Source organism: Solanum stenotomum, chromosome 11, assembly GCF_019186545.1.
Source record: "Solanum stenotomum isolate F172 chromosome 11, ASM1918654v1, whole genome shotgun sequence".
In the NCBI taxonomy this organism is placed as follows: Eukaryota; Viridiplantae; Streptophyta; class Magnoliopsida; order Solanales; family Solanaceae; genus Solanum; species Solanum stenotomum.
Genome location: NC_064292.1, coordinates 48029022 through 48048035, shown reverse-complemented (window position 1 = coordinate 48048035; position 19014 = coordinate 48029022). Strand labels below are relative to the sequence as shown.

The 19014-nt window shown below is 35.8% G+C and overlaps 1 protein-coding gene and 2 pseudogenes across 1 annotated transcript; 2 read left to right on the top strand and 1 right to left on the bottom strand.

Annotated features, from left to right (window-relative positions):
- Window positions 1-237: 237 nt before the first annotated feature.
- On the bottom strand, window positions 238-1929 carry LOC125846011 (putative FBD-associated F-box protein At5g56410; annotated as a pseudogene).
- Window positions 1930-3795: 1866 nt separating this feature from the next.
- Window positions 3796-6339, top strand: LOC125845011 (G-type lectin S-receptor-like serine/threonine-protein kinase LECRK3). Its single transcript, XM_049524386.1, has one exon. The coding sequence runs from the start codon at window positions 3796-3798 to the stop codon at window positions 6124-6126; it is 2331 nt and encodes a 776-aa protein (XP_049380343.1). The 3' UTR covers window positions 6127-6339.
- Window positions 6340-7929: 1590 nt separating this feature from the next.
- LOC125846010 (G-type lectin S-receptor-like serine/threonine-protein kinase LECRK3) lies at window positions 7930-17413 on the top strand (annotated as a pseudogene).
- Window positions 17414-19014: the final 1601 nt, after the last annotated feature.

Here is a 19014-nt window from a genome sequence, read left to right as displayed (position 1 = left end):
AGGCTTCTGGTGTATGAGTACATGACCAATGGGTCACTCGCGGACATACTTTTTACACCAGAAAAACAGCCAACATGGGAGGAAAGGTGTGGCTTCGCTCGAGATATTGCAAGGGGCCTCCTATATTTGAATGACGAGGGTGAAACACAAATCATCCATTGTGATATTAAGCCTCAGAACATACTCATGGATGATCAGTACTGTGCAAAAATATCTGACTTTGGAATGGCCAAGCTCTTAAAGAAAGACCAAACAAGAACCTACACAGGGATAAGAGGGACCAGAGGCTATGTTGCACCAGAATGGCACCGAAATCTGCCAGTCACTGTGAATACTTATTTTTTCATTTCTTTGAATTTGCTTGAAGCGGATTGTATAGATCTCTTCAATAATATGCGGGTCAGCTACCAATATCTTCCTATCCAGAGTCATCCAATCGTCTCCATTCCTTTTCTTGTACTCTATCTCAGCATTTATGGGATACTTTTTCCAAGTACATTTGACAAATCTGTTTTCTCTCTTCTTCAACCATTGTTGACGTAGAAACTTTTTAAGTTTCTTGTCACACTGTAACGTTAAAATCTTGGGCAAACAAATTGCGAAGATGACATCATAGTTATAAGATGAATATGTCGCGGTTGTAATATCACTATAAGATAATTCCAAATGCTCAACTTCAAGTGTGGGAAGATGATAAATTCCTCTTGGTAAAATCAAGCTTTTAGAGAATGTAGACAACGTCAAATCTACAACTTGATCACACAACTCAACTAGGAATCTCCGTAAGTTCATGAGGTGCTGAACGTCCCATAAAATGTCAATGTTTATGGAAACTCTGCATTGGCTCGGAGCCCTTTCAAAAGATAAAGAAGGTAGTCTATCTTGATCGGAGAAGGCTAAGGAGAGTAATTTGGGCGTATCAAAAATGGCTTCCTCTACTAAATCACACTGAACTATGCTACAAACCTCGAGTGTTGAACTTGAGATTTTTATTTTTCTTAAGTACCTACAGTAGTGTAAAATCAACTCTTTCACGGAGTGTTAGTTTTGTATGATCTTGAAGAGATCCCAATACTCAACTGTGACCTTCACAAATTCTACCCTTCTGAGAGTTTGACAAGTACCAATCTCTATTGTTCGCAAACATATGTGAAGATTATCACTAGATAAATAAGGCACGGAATCACCTTTGTTCACATATTCGAAAGATAGCAGTTTTGGTGCATCAACAATTTCAACTTCCACAACTGGGCAGCAAAAGATACTAAAACACACAAGTTTAGGAAGAGTTTTTGAAACACGAATGCTATTGAACCCGACACAGTATTGTATTGATACCTTCTCAATCTGAGGGCAACATGAAATCAGGCTTTCAAGTGCTAATTGAGAAATGGTAACATAACACAAGGTTATGTTTTTCAGGTTATCACACTTAATTTTATCATCATAAAAGAGTGCTTTTCGTTTCGCTAGTAATATTTGGCAATGATTTAACTCCAAATGTTGTATGAATTTCATCTTAAATATGTTATGAACAAACAAATTATATCTTTCACAATATTCTTTAGCTTTGCTTTTCACAAAAAGTGAAACCTTTGAAGCTCTTTTATCTGTTATAATATCTAACCATTTATCAACTAGACCGTCACAATAAATATGATCATAAAAGGAGATGCAAAGCTCAAAAGATGAAATAGGTAGATTATTATCGCGGTGATACCTTTCCAAAGTATTATCTACAATTCTCAGGAATTCATGAGCTCGATATTCTATGGGATCAGATATATCGAAACAGAGATGGGGTTTCGTAGAGCATGCTTTAAGCCATGATTTGGACAACAATGCAGTTCGAGCAGCAGTTTTAGTTGGGAGAAGAGAGAGTATTTGATGAAGGATTTCTGTTGGTAACTCTGCTGAAGTTTTGTCCATTATAGTAGCAGAGTTTGTTTTCCAATTTGGTTACGACAAAAAGTGATCATCTGATAAATCAACTTAATAAATAATTATTTATTATAAGATATGATTTGTTATCAGATGACCAAGTCTTCCAACTTTGATGGAACAGAAAGGAAATTTTAGGACATGCATGATTCAAAATCAACTTATTTTGAAAAATATTTCTTTCTGTTCCACCAAAATTGGAAGACTAGGTCATTTTAAAAAATACTTATTTCTCTTAATTTAATTATTATATTTTCACATTTAATGATTTATCATCTTCCTTTTTATTTATTTATTTTTTAAAACATGTTTTACATATCTAAGATTTAATTCTTTGAAAATAAAGTTTAAATATTTTTGTATGATCGACTTTGAGTACTATTTAGGTTTAACTACATATGGTGGTATATGTATTAAAATTTCTTTTCAATTAATTTGTGTTGTTGATTGAATAAACTAAGAAGAGTAAACATTGAAGCAATGAAATACCTATCCATACACTTTTTCATGTTGCGAAGAAGACTTAATAAGTTGTGAATAGTTTTCTTATGAGATTAATATCTAGATTCTGAAAAAAGAATGAGTAAAAAGTTGTCAGAATTGTCTTATTTATCTAGATTGTCTTTAATTATTTAGATTCTAAAAAAATGAGTAAAAAGTTATCACACTGATAATTGTTTCAAATTACTTTGATGGTGTTGACAAAGAACCGAGAATGAAATAATGAGGAATAAATTGTGTGAAAGAATCTTCTTATTTTTGGTAAGCCAAATAAGAATTGTAAATAAACTCATATAATTAATTTAGAGTCCAAGTTACCATATAATACGCTTTTTGTTATTTTTATTTAAATATTAATAATATGTGAATATATTAAAAGAAATAAATATTTCTAAAAATGAGTTGATAGTGGAATTTTATTGTCTACTGACTACTATTAGTGAATAGTAGTGAATCTCTTTTCTTTTTCTCTCGCTATAGACTTGCTTAGTGGTTTGTAGTTTATGTCAATTCAAATAATTTCATTTTCTCCATATCTTAACCAAAGGCACCTCCATATACATGAGATTGATTAAAATGAAGGAGTACTTAATGCTCCACTTTAACTTTCGTTGGCTATACCTTCTGTTTATAGTTAAGTTCATATAGTACTTTTTTTTTACCTTGCAAATTTAACTTTGAAGCATATTTTCTCTTTCCATCAATACCAAATTCAATTTTAAAAAGATTTCATCGATTTTATCATAAAATTATAATGCTCTACATTCCGTTTATAGTTGGAACAATATTAAGGAAAGCCAAAGCTAAGATTTGAATTTAACGAGTTTTAAATTCTAACATTTTTTAAGTTATTGAGTTCGAAATTAATAATCTATACATTCAATGAATTTTTACTAAAAATTTAAAGTTTTAACATAAGCTGCAGAATTCTATCAAATACGCACTACTAGAAATAAAGGTTTTTCTCACCTTCAATAAGTAGAAAATTTGTGCTATAGAACATGATTTCTTAACCACTGAACATTTCAATGGAAATATAGTGATTTATTAGTAGTGACGTAGTTGATACTCTAGCACTTTTCCCGAACCTAAATTTACTCTAGACGGACTACACCATTTATAATGGGAAACTTGAAAGTTAGTGGAAGCTGTCAATTTTTAACAACATAACAGCTTGACTCAATAATTTCCATGTCTCCTATGTAACCCGTCTTTTACTTCATTGGCGTAAATTGACTTATCCTACAGTAGCTAAAGTTTTTGGATGTTATAATAAGCTGAATTTATAACATATTTACATCACAATTTTGTGATAAATCAGAGAAAAACAAAAACAAAAAAAAGATAAAATCTATGGCTGTTTTGCTATGGTTATTAATATTATCTGCATTTCATGCGGTAGCACTAGCACAACAAAGGCAGTTGAATATAACTCTTGGCTCTTCTCTAACACCTACTACCAATTCATCATGGTTTTCATCATCCAGGCACTTTGCCTTTGGGTTTTATGAACAAACCAATGGCTATGCTGTTGGAATCTACATCGTCGGTATGCCTAACAAGACAGCAGTGTGGACAGCAAATAGGAACAGTTCTGTTGTTCCGAGCAACGCTGTCTTGCTCTTAACTAATGATGGAAGGCTCATTGTACAAGTAGGAAACCAGGAAATCTCTGCCATCAATCCCTCTCGAGCCATTGCTTCAGCTTCCATGCTGGACACTGGAAACTTTTTGCTCTATGATTCAGATCGCAATGTCATTTGGCAAAGTTTTGACAATCCAACAAACACACTTTTACCTGGTCAGCATCTATCAGCTGGACAAGAGCTGTTCTCGAGTGCCTCGGAAGCAGATGATTCATTCGGGATTTTCCGTCTCAAAATGCAACATGATGGGAACCTTGTTCAGTACCCTGTCGATACAGAAGATAGTCCCCCATATGCTTACTACTCAGCAGGCACCGGTGGATTAAATGTTTCACTGAATCTTGATGATGACGGCTTCCTCTACTTGCTCAATTCCACTAAAAGTCTAAAAAATCTAACCAAAGGAGGCTACCGTAGAGAAAGGACCATCATCTATATGATGAAAATTGATGCTGATGGTATTTTTCGAGTTTATTCACATTCTCTGAACCAACAGGGCAGCTCCACGATATGGTCATCAACAGATGATAGGTGTGATCCAAAAGGCTTTTGTGGGTTTAATGGTTTTTGCACCAATATAGATGCTCAAGCTAAATGTTTTTGTCTTCCTGGATTTAATTTTGTAATGCCAGGAAATTGGAGCGCAGGCTGTGAAAGGAATTTCACCGCAGAAACCTGTCAGTCAAAGGAAAACACTTCCAAATACTATGACATGAGAACAGTTGAAAACACAGTATGGGAAGATAGTACTTATGTTGTTTTGGGCGGAACGACCAAGGAAGATTGTGAACAAGCCTGTCTACAGGATTGCAACTGTGAGGCTGCTCTGTTCAATGACAGAGAATGTAGAAAGCAAAAGCTGCCTCTGAGGTATGCAAGGAGAGACCTGCGTAATTCTAATCTTGCATTGGTCAAGGTGGGCATTAATGTGTTAGCTAACAAAGAGCTGCCTGATCAGAAGGTTGAAGAAACAAAAGGCAAAAAGCTAAGGATAGACATCCTAATTGCCACCATTACATCGACTGTTTTTGCTTTGTTGGTGTTAGGCATCTCTGGATTTCTCATTCACAGAATTCATGTCTGGACTTGCAGAAAAATCCAGGAGAGTAGAAGTGTTCAGTTATGTGAGGATGTTGCTCCACGAGCATTTTCCTATGCAGAACTAGAGCAGGCAACCAGTGGCTTCAAAGAAGCGTTAGGGAGGGGAGCATTTGGAACAGTATTTAAAGGGATTTTGGCAGAAGGCCAGAAAGTGATAGCTGTTAAGAGACTAGACAAAGAATTGGTAGAAGGGGAAACAGAGTTCCAAACTGAAATAAAAATCATTGGAAAGACACATCACCGAAATCTAGTCTGCCTCCTTGGTTATTGCCTGGAGGGATCAAGAAGGCTTCTGGTGTATGAGTACATGACCAATGGGTCACTCGCGGACGTACTTTTCAAACCAGAAAAACAGCCCACGTGGGAGGAAAGGTGTGGCTTTGCTCGAGATATTGCAAGGGGCCTCCTATATTTGCATGACGAGTGTGAAACACAAATCATCCATTGTGATATTAAGCCTCAGAACATACTCATGGATGATCAGTTCTGTGCAAAAATATCTGACTTTGGAATGGCCAAGCTCTTAAAGAAAGACCAAACAAGAACCTACACAGGGATAAGAGGGACCAGAGGCTATGTTGCACCAGAATGGCACCGAAATCTGCCAGTCACTGTGAAAGCAGACGTTTACAGTTTTGGTGTTGTCCTATTGGAATTGATTTGCAGGCGGAAGTGTGTTGATATGAGCCTCGATGAAAACGAGGCAATTCTTGAATACTGGGTTTACAATTGCTTTGATGCAGGAGAGCTAGATAAACTAGTCGGGGACGAGGAAGTTGATAGAAGACAATTCGAGAGAATGGTGAAAATAAGCATTTGGTGCATTCAAGAGGAACCATCACTTCGCCCTTCAATGAAGAAAGTTCTACTGATGCTGGAAGGAACAGTAGAAATTCCAGTGCCTCCTAGTCCTTATTCTTTTCTAAGTGCCATATAATTTTAAACTTCTTCACTTTTTGTTTCTTGTACTTTGAGTTTCAAGTATCCCAACTTTCCCATAGAGAGCAGAGTACTTTATTATAATTGTATCAATTTTCTACATCATTCTCCACCTCTTCTAGCCACCAGCTATCTTATGCTGTGGTGTATCTCAAGGCTTATGTTTCCATTTTGAGATTTGTCCATATCAACACTTCTCTTTAAATTTACTTGTAGTACAATGAAACTATATTTTGTGCTAAGTGACTAGCAACCGTCGTTGTAGTATTTGAATGGTAAATACTAATTTAGGAGAGTTACAATTTTCTCCATAGTGAAAGCGAATCTACAACAACCACAACTCGTGTAGCCGATGGTCGGGAGTCCTCACAAAGCAAATGAACTTCCTTTGTCCATAGTCTAGATATCCTCTAGAGATGCAGAGAGTTTTTATCCTCTGGAGCTTTTCTATTTAACAAAAAAATTCTGTTGAAAAATATTTAGTTAATCGATTAAAATAAGGTCCGAACGTCCATCTTTTAATAAAAGAAACATATTATAAAATAAAAAGACTGTAGATTAAGTGTAGAACTCTTCAATATTAGCGGGATTATATACTTGCTTAGTGGTTTGTGGTTTATGTCAATTCAAATAATTCCATTTTCTCCATATCTTAACCAAGGGCACCTCCATACACGAGATTGATTAAAGATGAAGGAGTACTTAGCGCTCCACTCCAACTTTCTATGGTTATACCTTCTGTTTACTGTTAAGTTCATATGGTACTTTTTTCTTTTACCTTGCAAATCTTACTTTGAAGCATATTTCCTCTTTCCATCAATACCAAATTCTATTTAAAAAAAATTCATCGGTTTTATCACAAAATTGTAATTCTCTAAATTCCATTTATAGTTGGAATTACAATATAAAGATGTAAGGAAAGCCAAAGCTAAGACTTAAACTTAATGAGTTTTAAATTCTAACATTTTCTAAGTTATTGAGTTCAAAATTAATAATCTATACATTTTCAATGAATTTTTACTAAAAATATAAAGTTTTAACCTAAGCTGCAGAATTCAATCAAATACACACTACTGGAAACAAAGATTTTTCCTCCTTCAATCGGTAGAAAATTTGTGCTATAGAACATGATTTCTTAACCATTGAACATTTCAATAGAAATATAGTGATTTCTTAGTAGTGACGTAGTTGACACTCTAGCTCTTTTTCCGAATCTAAATTTACTCTAGACGGACTAGACCATTTATAATGGGAAACTTGAAAGTTAGTGGAAGCCGTCAATTTTTAAAAACATCATTGCTTGACTCAATAATTTCCAAGTCTCCTATGTAACGCGTCTTTTACTTCATTAGCATAAATTGACTTGTCCTACAGTAGCTAAAGTCTTTGGATGTTATTAATAAACTGAATTTATAACATATTAGCATCACTATTTTGTGATAAATCAGAGAAAAACAAAGAAAAAAAAAGGGAAAATGCACAAGTACCCTCCGGCCTATGCCCGAAAACCTTGAGACACACCTAACCTTTACAAAGGTCCTATTACCCCCCCGAACTTATTTTATATATAGTTTTGTACCCCTTTTCGGCCTACGTGACACTATTTTTGAAAAACTTGTCAACACGTGCTGGGCCCACAAGATAGTGCCACGTAGGTCGAAAAGGGGTAGAAAATTATATATAAAATAAGTTCGGGGAGGTAATAGGACATTAGTAAGGTTAGGCGTGTCTCTGAGATTTCGGACATAGGTGGGGGGGGGGGGGTACTTCTGCAATTTCCCAAAAAAAAAAGATAAAATCTATGGCTGTTTTACTATGGTTATTAATATTATCTGCATTTCATGCAGTAACACTAGCATAACAAAGGCAGTTTAATATAACTCTTGGCTCTTCTCTAACACCTACTACCAATTCATCATGGTTTTCCCCATCCAGGCGCTTTGCCTTTGGGTTTTATGAACAAACCAATGGCTATGCTGTTGGAATCTACATCGTCGGTATGCCTAACAAGACAGCAGTGTGGACAGCAAATAGAAACAGTCCTGTTGTCCCGAGCAAAACTGTTTTGCTCTTAACTAATGATGGAAGGCTCATTGTACAAGTAGGAGGCCAAGAAATCACTGTCATCAATCCCTCTCGAGCCATTGCTTCAGCTTCCCTGATGGACACGGGAAACTTTGTGCTCTATGATTCCGATCGCAATGTCATTTGGCAAAGTTTTGACAATCCAACAAACACACTTTTACCTGGTCAGCATATATCAGTTGGACAAGAGTTGTTCTCGAGTGCCTCGGAAAGAGATGACTCATTAGGGATTTTCCGTCTCAAAATGCAAGATGATGGAAACCTTGTTCAGTACCCTGTCAATACAGCAGATAGTCCCCCATATGCTTACTACGCATCCTACACCGATAGATTAGGGAATAATGTTTCATTGAATCTTGATGATGATGATGACCTCCTCTACTTGTTCAATTCCACCAATAGTCTAAAAAATCTAACCAAAGGAGGCTACCGTAGAGAAAGGACCATCATCTATATTATGAAAATTGATGCTGATGGTATTTTTCGAGTTTATTCACATTCTCTGAACCAACAGAACAGCTCCGTGATATGGTCATCAACAGATGATGGGTGTATTCCAAAAGACCTTTGTTGGCTTAATGGTTTTTGCACCAATATAGATGATCAAGCTAAATGTTTATGTCTTCCGGGATTTGATTTTGTAATGCCAGGAAATTGGAGCGCGGGCTGTGAGAGGAATTTCACCATAGAAACCTGTCAATTAAAGTAAAACACTTCCAAATACTATGACATGAGAACAGTTGAAAACACAGGATGGGAAGATAGTACTTATGTTGTTTTGGCCGTAACGACCAAGGAAAATTGTGAACAAGCCTGTCTACAGGATTGTAACTGTGAGGCTGCTTCGTTCAAAGACAAAGTGTGTAGAAAGCAAAGGCTGCCTTTGAGGTATGGAAGGAGAGACCAGCGTAATTCTAATCTTGCATTGGTCAAGGTGGGCATTAATGTGTTACCTAACAAAGAGATGCCTGATCAGAAGATTGAAGAAACAAAAGGCAAAAAGCTAAGGATAGACATCCTAATTGCCAGTATTACATTGACTGTTTTTGCTTTGTTGGTTGATGTTATTTTAGTTTTGATGATTTGACAAACAAAGGGATCCTATAATGGTACCTAATACCTTGTGACAATTTGTTGAAAATGCCAGCTGGAAAAAGTACAGAAAGTTGGTGAGGTTGGTGCACGGCTTCCAAGCGTGCCAGAATCCTCAGCCAATAGCATGGCTTCCTTGTGTGTGTCTATTAGATAAAAGGCTTTAATCAATAGACACATTTTTAGTTTTTGCATTCCTGAAATTCTCAAAAACACAAGCAAAAACCACTCGTATCAAGAAGTATTATCCTCAAGAAAAACAGGGACCTGATAGCGCTGCTTGCTGCTTAGTTGTCTTAGGATTATATCTTCCGTGCTTATATTGTAAATCTATTCCTAATCTATAAAGGAATTAGATCGTTGTTTTGTTCATCTAGAAGTCTAAGTCAGTTAAGTGTAACTGTCTTAGTGGGTGGTGTTGTATCTGCTTAGTCAAATTCTAAGTCATCTAGAGTTAGGTGATTTAGTGGGCAGTGTTGTATCTGCTTAGTTGAAGTCTAAGTTATCTAGAGTTAGGTAGCTTAGTGGACAATATTGTATCTGCTTAGTTGTTTTCTTTGTAGTAGAGTTACTACATAGAGGGGGAAGGGATTTAAAGGTAAATGTTGGGTTTAGCAAGGTGTGAATGGGAAATAAGAAGAGAAAATGGAAAGTGGGGGAACCAATTTTGGAGGGAAAATGAAAAGTCATTGCAAAGTGCAAATGAAAAGTCATTTTTACCATATTGGTAGAAGAAAGGAAATTGTTGTCCTTAAATTAGGAAACACTTCATTTAGTTCTTAAAGGGTTAAGAAGAAGGTGCCCCCTCGCGCCGTTGTCGTCGCTCGCTTGGCCTCGGATTCAGATTCGGCAAATGATGTGATTGATTGATTTCTTTAAATAAGAGGTCGTTTTCGTTTTTCAAACACTGAAAATTTTTCTCGACTGAGTCTGTGTGTGTTGTTCTTGCGTTCGCTGAAGTTATTGAAGTTTGCGGTACTACTACTTCTTTAACAAGTTAATCCATTTTATCTTGGGAGGAATTAATCTGCAACCTTGAGTTTAGTGAGGGAATTAAATTTCTTAAGGAAACACAGTGGTTTCTGTGGACTCGAATTAAAAATCATTCTGTCTATTTCATATTTTTCTATTTCTGTATTTTTGACTAACCTGAATACAGGAGATAACAATCTTAAGAAATTTATAGTTTCTGTATTTAAGGTTTCTGGAGATTAAAACCTTTATGGTTTTCTACTCTGTTTGAATTTTAAAAATTCATTCGATTAATGATTAAAAGAACATAAAAACTTTATCGTTAAATCAGAAACAGTTTGTGTAAGGATTTATTCTTTACGGTTAGTATTTCACATACTAAAATTGTTTGCCATTTGTGACAGAAAAATGACTAATTCAAGTCAAGTAAATGTTGGAATAGTAAGTGTTGCAACAACATCGGTTGCACACAATCGTTCAACTGTTGCCCTAGCACCGGCTGAGAAACCTGCAAAGTTTTCTGAAGTCGACTTCAAGAGATGGCAGCAAAAGATGTTATTCTATCTGTCTACGTTGAGTCTGCATAGGTTCATTAATGAGAATGTTCCTGTTATGTCGGATGAAACTCCGCCTGAACAACGATTCTTGGTAACAGAAGCATGGACACATTTTGATTTTTTGTGTAAAAATTATATTCTGAGTGGCCTGCAGGATGATCTGTACAATGTGTACAGTAATGTCAATACCTCAAAAGAATTCTGGGATGCTTTAGAAAAGAAGTACAAAATAGAGGATGCCGGAATGAAGAAGTTCACTGTGGCAAAGTTTCTGGATTATAAGATGATAGACAGTAAGACCGTCGTCACCCAAGTTCAAGAATTGCAGGTCATAATCCATGATCTCCTTACTGAAGGTATAAATTTATTTAATACCTATGTTGGAAATATTAAGTCTATTCTTAATACTCACATAATCTTTAATGTAGGATTGGTTGTGAATAATGCTTTTCAAGTGGCTGCCATTATTTAGAAGTTACCTCCATTGTGAAAGGACTTCAAAAACTACTTGAAACATAAACGCAAGGAGATGACTGTTGAAGATCTCATGGTAAGGCTGAGAATCAAAAAGGATAACAAGGCCACATAAAAGAGGTCACGTGGTAATTCAGCAACATCTGGAGTAAATATTGTTGAAGAAGATCCTGCAAAATCAAAGAAAAGAAAGAAAACATCTGGTCCAAAGAGCAATCCTCCTAAGAAGAAATTCAATGTAAGTTGTTTCAATTGTGGCAAACGTGGTCATAAGACTACTGAATGTCGGGGTCCCAAGAAGGACAAGAAGAAGGATCAAGCAAATTTGGCTGAATCCAAAGGAGAGATGGACGATTTTTGTGCAATGCTTTCAGAATGCAACTTGGTTGGAAATCCAAGAGAGTGGTGGATAGATTCTGGTGCCTCATGCCATGTTTGTGCCAACAAAGAATTATTTTCATCATATGCTCCAACACCTACAAACAAGAAGTTGTTTATGGCAAACTCAATTGTTCCAAAGGTGGAAGGAACTGGCAAAGTCATCTTAAATATGACATCGGGCAAAGTGGTGACTTTGAACAGGGTCTCATATGTTCCGAAATTGCGAAAGAACTTAGTTTTTATACCAGTTCTGACTAAGAACGGATTCAAATGTGTATTTGTTTATGATAAAGTTGTAGTGAGTAAGAATGAAATGTATGTAGGAAAAGGTTACTTCACTGAGGGCCTCTTTAAACTCAATGTAATTGCAGTTGATATGAATAAAGATTTTGCATCTTCTTACTTGCTTGAGTCTAAATGTTTATGGGATGAACGTTTAGGACACGTTAATAACAAAACCTTGTGAAAATTGATTAACTTAAATGTTTTGCCTAAATTTGAGTGCAATAAATCAAAATGTCAAGTTTGCATTGAATCTAAGTATGCTAAACATCCTTATAAGTCTGTTGAAAGGAATTTATATCTCTTAGAACTGATTCACACTGACATTTGTGACATGAGGTCAACACCAACACGTGGTGGGAAAAAGTATTTCATAACTTTTATTGACGACTGCACTAGTTATTGTTATGTCTATTTGCTAAATGGTAAGGATGAAGCAATAGATGCATTTAGGCAATATAAAACTGAAGTTGAAAATCAGTTGGATAAAAAGAACAAATTGATTAGAAGTGATAGAGGTGGAGAATATGAATCTCCATTTGCAGAAATATGTTTGGAAAATATAATCATCAATCAAACTACTGCACCTTACTCTCCTCAATCTAATGGAATTGCGGAAAGGAAAAACCAATCTTTAAAGGAAATGATGAATGCTTACTTATAAGTTCAGGTTTACCACAAAACTTGTGGGGGGAAGTTATCCTTACAGCAAATCGAATACTCAATAGAGTGCCTAACACGAAGACACATGTTATTCCATATGAGAAATGGAAAGGTAGAAAACCCAACTTGAAATATTTTAAAGTGTGGGGGTGTCTAGCCAAAGTCCAGGTTCCTATACCTAAGAGGGTTAAAATAGGGCCTAAGACTGTGGATTGTGTATTCATTGGATATGCCACAAATAGTAAGGCATGTCGATTTTTGGTTCATAAGTCCGAACATTCGGATATTCATGATAATACGGTAATGGAATCAGATAATGCTGCATTTTTTGAACCTATCTAACTGTATAAAACTAGATTTGAGTCATCTAGTGGGGAGTCTAAACAACCTCGAGAAGAACCAAAAGAGAATGAAACCAATGAAGAGAGTCCAAGACGCAGTAAACGTCAAAGGACAACTACTTCATTTGGATCTGATTTTCTAACATTTCTTCTTGAAAGTGAGCCTCAACCATTCAATGAAGCGATGTTGTCTAGCGACTCAACCTCTTGGAAGGAGGATGTCAATAGTGAGATTGAATCAATCTTAAGCAATCATACCTGAGTTGGTTGATCTTCCTCCAGGGAACAAACCCTTGGGTTCAAAATGGATCTTCAAAAAGAAGATGAAAGATGATGGAACTATTGACAAATATAAAACAAGACTTGTTGTCAAAGGCCTTAGACAGAAAAAAGGTCTTGATTATTTTGACACATACTCGCTAGTGACTAGGATTACATCAATTCGGATGTTAATTACCCTAGCTGCAGTATACGGTCTTGAAATCCATCAAATGGATGCGAAAACCGCCTTCTTAAATGGAGAGATGGAGAAAGAGATTTACATGGAACAACCTAAGGGATTCATAGTTCCAGTAAAGAAAAGAAAGTATGCAAACTTGTTAAGTCACTTTATGGACTAAAACAAGCACCGAAACAATGACATGCAAAGTTTGATCAACCATGTTGTCAAATGGATTTAAGATCAATGAGTGTGATAAATGTGTTTACATTAAAGACACTCCGGATCAGGAAGTCATTGTATGCCTATATGTGGATGACATATTGATAATGAGCAAGGACATTGCCAATGTAAAAGCTACTAAGCGTATGCTTGCTAGTAAGTTTGATATGAAAGATCTAGGAGTAGCCGATTTGATATTGGGAATAAAGATTCACAAAACTCCTAACGGTCTAGCATTATCTCAATCTCATTATATTCAAAAGGTACTTGAAAAATTCAAGTATTTAAATTTCAAAAAGGCAAAGACCCCAAATGATATGAACCTTAATCTTGCTAACAATAAAGTGAAAGTCAGTCTCAATTGGATTATGCCAGAGTATTGGGAAGTTTAATGTATGTGATGAATTGTACACGACCAGACATAGTCTGCACTATAAGTAAACTGAGTCGATACACGAGTAATCCCAATCAAAATCATTGGTTGGCAATGAAGAGAGTTTTGGGGTACTTAGAAGACACTCAAAACTATGCTCTGCATTACAACAAATATCCAGCAGTTCTTGAAGGATATAGTGATGCAAATTGGATTACTGGGTCAACTGAAATGAAATCGACAAGTGGATATGTTTTCACTATTGGTGGATGAGCAATATCTTGGAAATCATCCAAACAAACATGTATAGCTCGTTCTACAATGGAGTCTGAATTCATCGCCTTAGACAAGGCATGTGAAGAAGCTGAATGGCTCCAGAATTTCTTAGAAGATATTTTGTTTTGGCCCAAACCAATGGCCCCTATATGCATACACTACGATAGTCAAGCTGCAATAGGAAAGACTGGAAGCGTTATGTATAACGGGAAGTCTCGTCACATAAGACGAAGACATAACTCTATTAGACCACTACTCTCTAGTGGAATTATCACAATTGACTATGTAAAGTCAAAGGATAATGTGTCAGATCCACTTACAAAAGGCCTAACTAGAGAGGGAGTTGAGAGATCATCGACAGGAATGAGACTATGGCCGAGAACAAGTCATCATGGCGGTAACTCTACCTAGAAGACTGGAGATCCCAAGATCTAGGTTCAAGGAGATAAAACAAAGTCATAGATGACGGTTCAACATTGTCAAAAATTATTTTATGTCCATTCTCATGATGAGACAATGTTCAGTAACCAGGATAAAGGCATAAGGACTTTTTTAATGGTTTCTAAGTTTAATATAGGGTATATCAAATAGTGTATCTACGGGATAACACATTTAGAAACCACCTATGTAAGTGTGAAGTGTAAGCCGCTTCAAGGAGAATTCGGTATGGCCAGTTCTCTAAGCACTTATTAACCGAGATGTGTTCATGGCTGAAACGAACAAAACAATGAGAACCAAAAATAGTTCAAGCGTTGATTGTGTGACTTATATTGTCTAGGTATACACCAAAGCTCGACGGTCAAAGATATCAAATCTACCGATTGACCGGGTATATCCGATATATGTTCACTACGGAAAGTTTAAAGGGAAACCTACTTATCCAGATGCAATTAACCCTTACTTACGAGACACACAAGTTTTTCATGCATATGTTTTAACAATGGCCATTTCCCATTCATGTGGGGGATTGTTGGGTTTAGCAAGGTGTGAATGGGAAATAAGAAGAGAAAATTGAAAGTGGGGGAACCAATTTTGGAGGGAAAATGAAAAGTCATTGCAAAGTGCAAATGAAAAGTCTTTTTTACCATATTGGTAGAAGAAAGGAAATTGTTGTCCTTATATTAGGAAACACTTCCTTTAGTTCTTAAAGGGTTAAGAAAAAGGTGCCCCATCGCGTCGTCGTCGTCGCTCGCTTGGTCTCGGCTTTGGCTTTGGCTTTGGATTGGGATTTGGATTTGAATTTGGCAAATGATGTGATTGATTGATACACAACGTTCTAGAAAAAATGGGTCTGAACAAATTTGTCTGAACATACGCGTTTCTTGCTGTTAATGGCTATAAATAAGAGGTCGTTTTCGTTTTTCAAACACTGAAATTTTTTCCTCTCTGCATACATTTTCTTACATAAATAAAATTGTCAATCGACTGAGTTTGTGTGTGCTTTTGTTGTTGTTCTTGCGTTCGCTGAAGTTATTGAAGTTTGAGGTACTGCTACTTCTTTAATAGGTTAATCCGTTTTATCTTGGGAGGAATTAATCTGCAACCTCAGGTACAGTGAGGGGATTAAATTTCTTAAGGAAAACACAGTAGTTTCTGTGGACTCAGATTAAAAATCATTCTGTCTATTTAATCTTTTTCTGTTTCTATATTTTTGACTAACTTGAATATAGGAGATAACAGTAACTCCTAGGTTGCAGTTGCTGTAATCTAAACTGTTGCTCCGTTTGAGTGAAATGGAGTTGGATTGGAAGCATGTGAAGACAGGTCGTGGTTTTCACCGCCCTTGAGCAAGGGGGTTTCCACGTAAACTACTTGTGTTGTTTTCTTTATTGTTCATACTGAGTCAAGGGACATGGTCCGTTGATTGATAATGGACGCATACATCTTATCATTGGTGTTAGGCATCTCCGGATTTCTCATTTACAGAATTCATGTCTGCACTTACAGAAAAATCCAGGAGAGTAGAAGTGTTCAGTTATGTGAGGATGTTGCTCCACGAGCATTTTCCTATGCAGAACTAGAGCAGGCAACCAGTGGCTTCAAAGAAGCGTTAGGGAGGGGAGCATTTGGAACAGTATTTAAAGGGATTTTGGCAGAAGGCCAGAAAGTGATAGCTGTTAAGAGACTAGACAAAGAATTGGTAGAAGGGGAAACAGAGTTCCAAACTGAAATAAAAATCATTGGAAAGACACATCACCGAAATCTAGTCTGCCTCCTTGGTTATTGCCTGGAGGGATCAAGAAGGCTTCTGGTGTATGAGTACATGACCAATGGGTCACTCGCGGACGTACTTTTCAAACCAGAAAAACAGCCCACGTGGGAGGAAAGGTGTGGCTTTGCTCGAGATATTGCAAGGGGCCTCCTATATTTGCATGACGAGGGTGAAACACAAATCATCCATTGTGATATTAAGCCTCAGAACATACTCATGGATGATCAGTTCTGTGCAAAAATATCTGACTTTGGAATGGCCAAGCTCTTAAAGAAAGACCAAACAAGAACCTACACAGGGATAAGAGGGACCAGAGGCTATGTTGCACCAGAATGGCACCGAAATCTGCCAGTCACTGTGAAAGCAGACGTTTACAGTTTTGGTGTTGTCCTATTGGAATTGATTTGCAGGCGGAAGTGTGTTGATATGAGCCTCGATGAAAACGAGGCAATTCTTGAATACTGGGTTTACAATTGCTTTGATGCAGGAGAGCTAGATAAACTAGTCGGGGACGAGGAAGTTGATAGAAGACAATTCGAGAGAATGGTGAAAATAAGCATTTGGTGCATTCAAGAGGAACCGTCACTTCGCCCTTCAATGAAGAAAGTTCTACTGATGCTGGAAGGAACAGTAGAAATTCCAGTGCCTCCTAGTCCTTCTTCTTTTCTAAGTGCCATATAGTTTTAAACTTCTTCACTTTTTGTTTCAAGTATCCCAACTTTCCAATAGAGAGCAGACTACTTTATTATAGTTGTATCAATTTTCTACATCATTCTCCACCTCTTCTTGCCACCAGTTATCTTCTGCTGTGGTGTATCTCAAGGCTTATGTTTCCATTTTGAGATTTGTCCATATCAACACTTCTCTTTAAATTTACTTGTAGTACAATGAAACTATATTTTGTGCTAAGTGACTAGCAACCATCGTCGTAGTATTTGAATTGTAAATACTAATTTAGGAGACTTACAATTTTCTCTATAGTGAAAGCGAATCTACAACAACCACAACTCGTGTAGCCGATGGTAGGAGTCAGATGAACTTCCTTTGTCCATAATCTAGATATCCTCTAGATATGCAGAGAGTTTTTCTCCTCTAGAGCTTTTCTATTTAACAAAAAAATTATGTTGAAAAATATTTAGTTAACCAATTAAAATACGGTCCAAACGTCCATCTTTTAATAACAGAAACATATTATAAAATAAAAAGATTGTGTAGATCAAGTGTAGAACTCTTTACTAAACTAAGTATTATTTTTCTAAGCGATTCAATTAAAATATCTATGAAAATGAGTTTTTAGTTGCGACGTAGTTGAAACTTTAGCTCTTCCACCGAACCAAAATTTACTCTAGTGGGACTAGACCATTTATAATGGGAGACTTGAAAGTTAGTGGAAGCTGTCAATTCTAAGTCTACAGAAATTGCACAATTAATTCCACATTAACTCCTGTCAATTTAAGTATACCAAGTGTAAAATTTTAAAAACATCATTGCTTGACTAAAGACTTGTACAATATTCTCTAAATTGACAGGCCTCAATAATTACAAAATCTCCTATGTCACGCGTCTTTTACTTAACTAGTTTCTGGACACGTGCAACACACTTGTGTCTCATGCAATATGTTATAAATTCGTTAGGACAATTAAAATTTAATGAAAATATGTGTGTAATGAGTACTAAAATGCAACAATCTCAAATAAATGTTATGATAATAATTTATAGAAAATTAAATTAAAGAAGACTAACAGAGAAATATAAAAAAAAATACACACACATCCTTCTTAAGACTTTAATCATAACATTATATAAATGAAAAAAGAAATACAAAGTCGGTACATAATTTTCCAAGTTTTTGTCGACACCTTCTCTTATATCTAATCAAAATTCAAAAGTCTTCTCCATCGAGTCAAACTAAAGCATGAATCAAATAGAAAAATCACTTTATTTTCATAAAGTGATATATAATCAGACTAAGGTATATATCATATACTTTAGATGTTGATGGCTTCACTACTTTAACTATAAAATGAAAAGGATAATTTTGGATGTGAGTTTTATGAAACAAAAAAGATGAATTTATATAGATAAAATAGAGAAATACCAAAAGACATCTTAAAGTTTTAAATTAAATGATATTTGAAGGTTTCAAAGGGCCAAAATAGATAAAAGAGAACAACTTTAAGAATATTAAATATATGCAATGAACCTCCATTAAAATCTCGAAGAGTAAACAATCCTCTTTTGAACACATGAACTCTCCATTTACTCAATATAATAATTTATTATTACTAATATTTAAACATGTAATTAACTAAATATTTATAATATTTTAATCTAGTGTAGGGGCAAAATAATATTTCAACTTTCAACTTTTTTTGTTCCGACTTTTAGTAATACTAGTTCTCGACATGTGCTTTGCACGCGTATATTACACGTTTAATTTATTATTTAAGTTATTAAAAAAAGGTAAATCATTAAAATTTAATCGGGTACATATTCAAAATGTTTAAATGGATTTA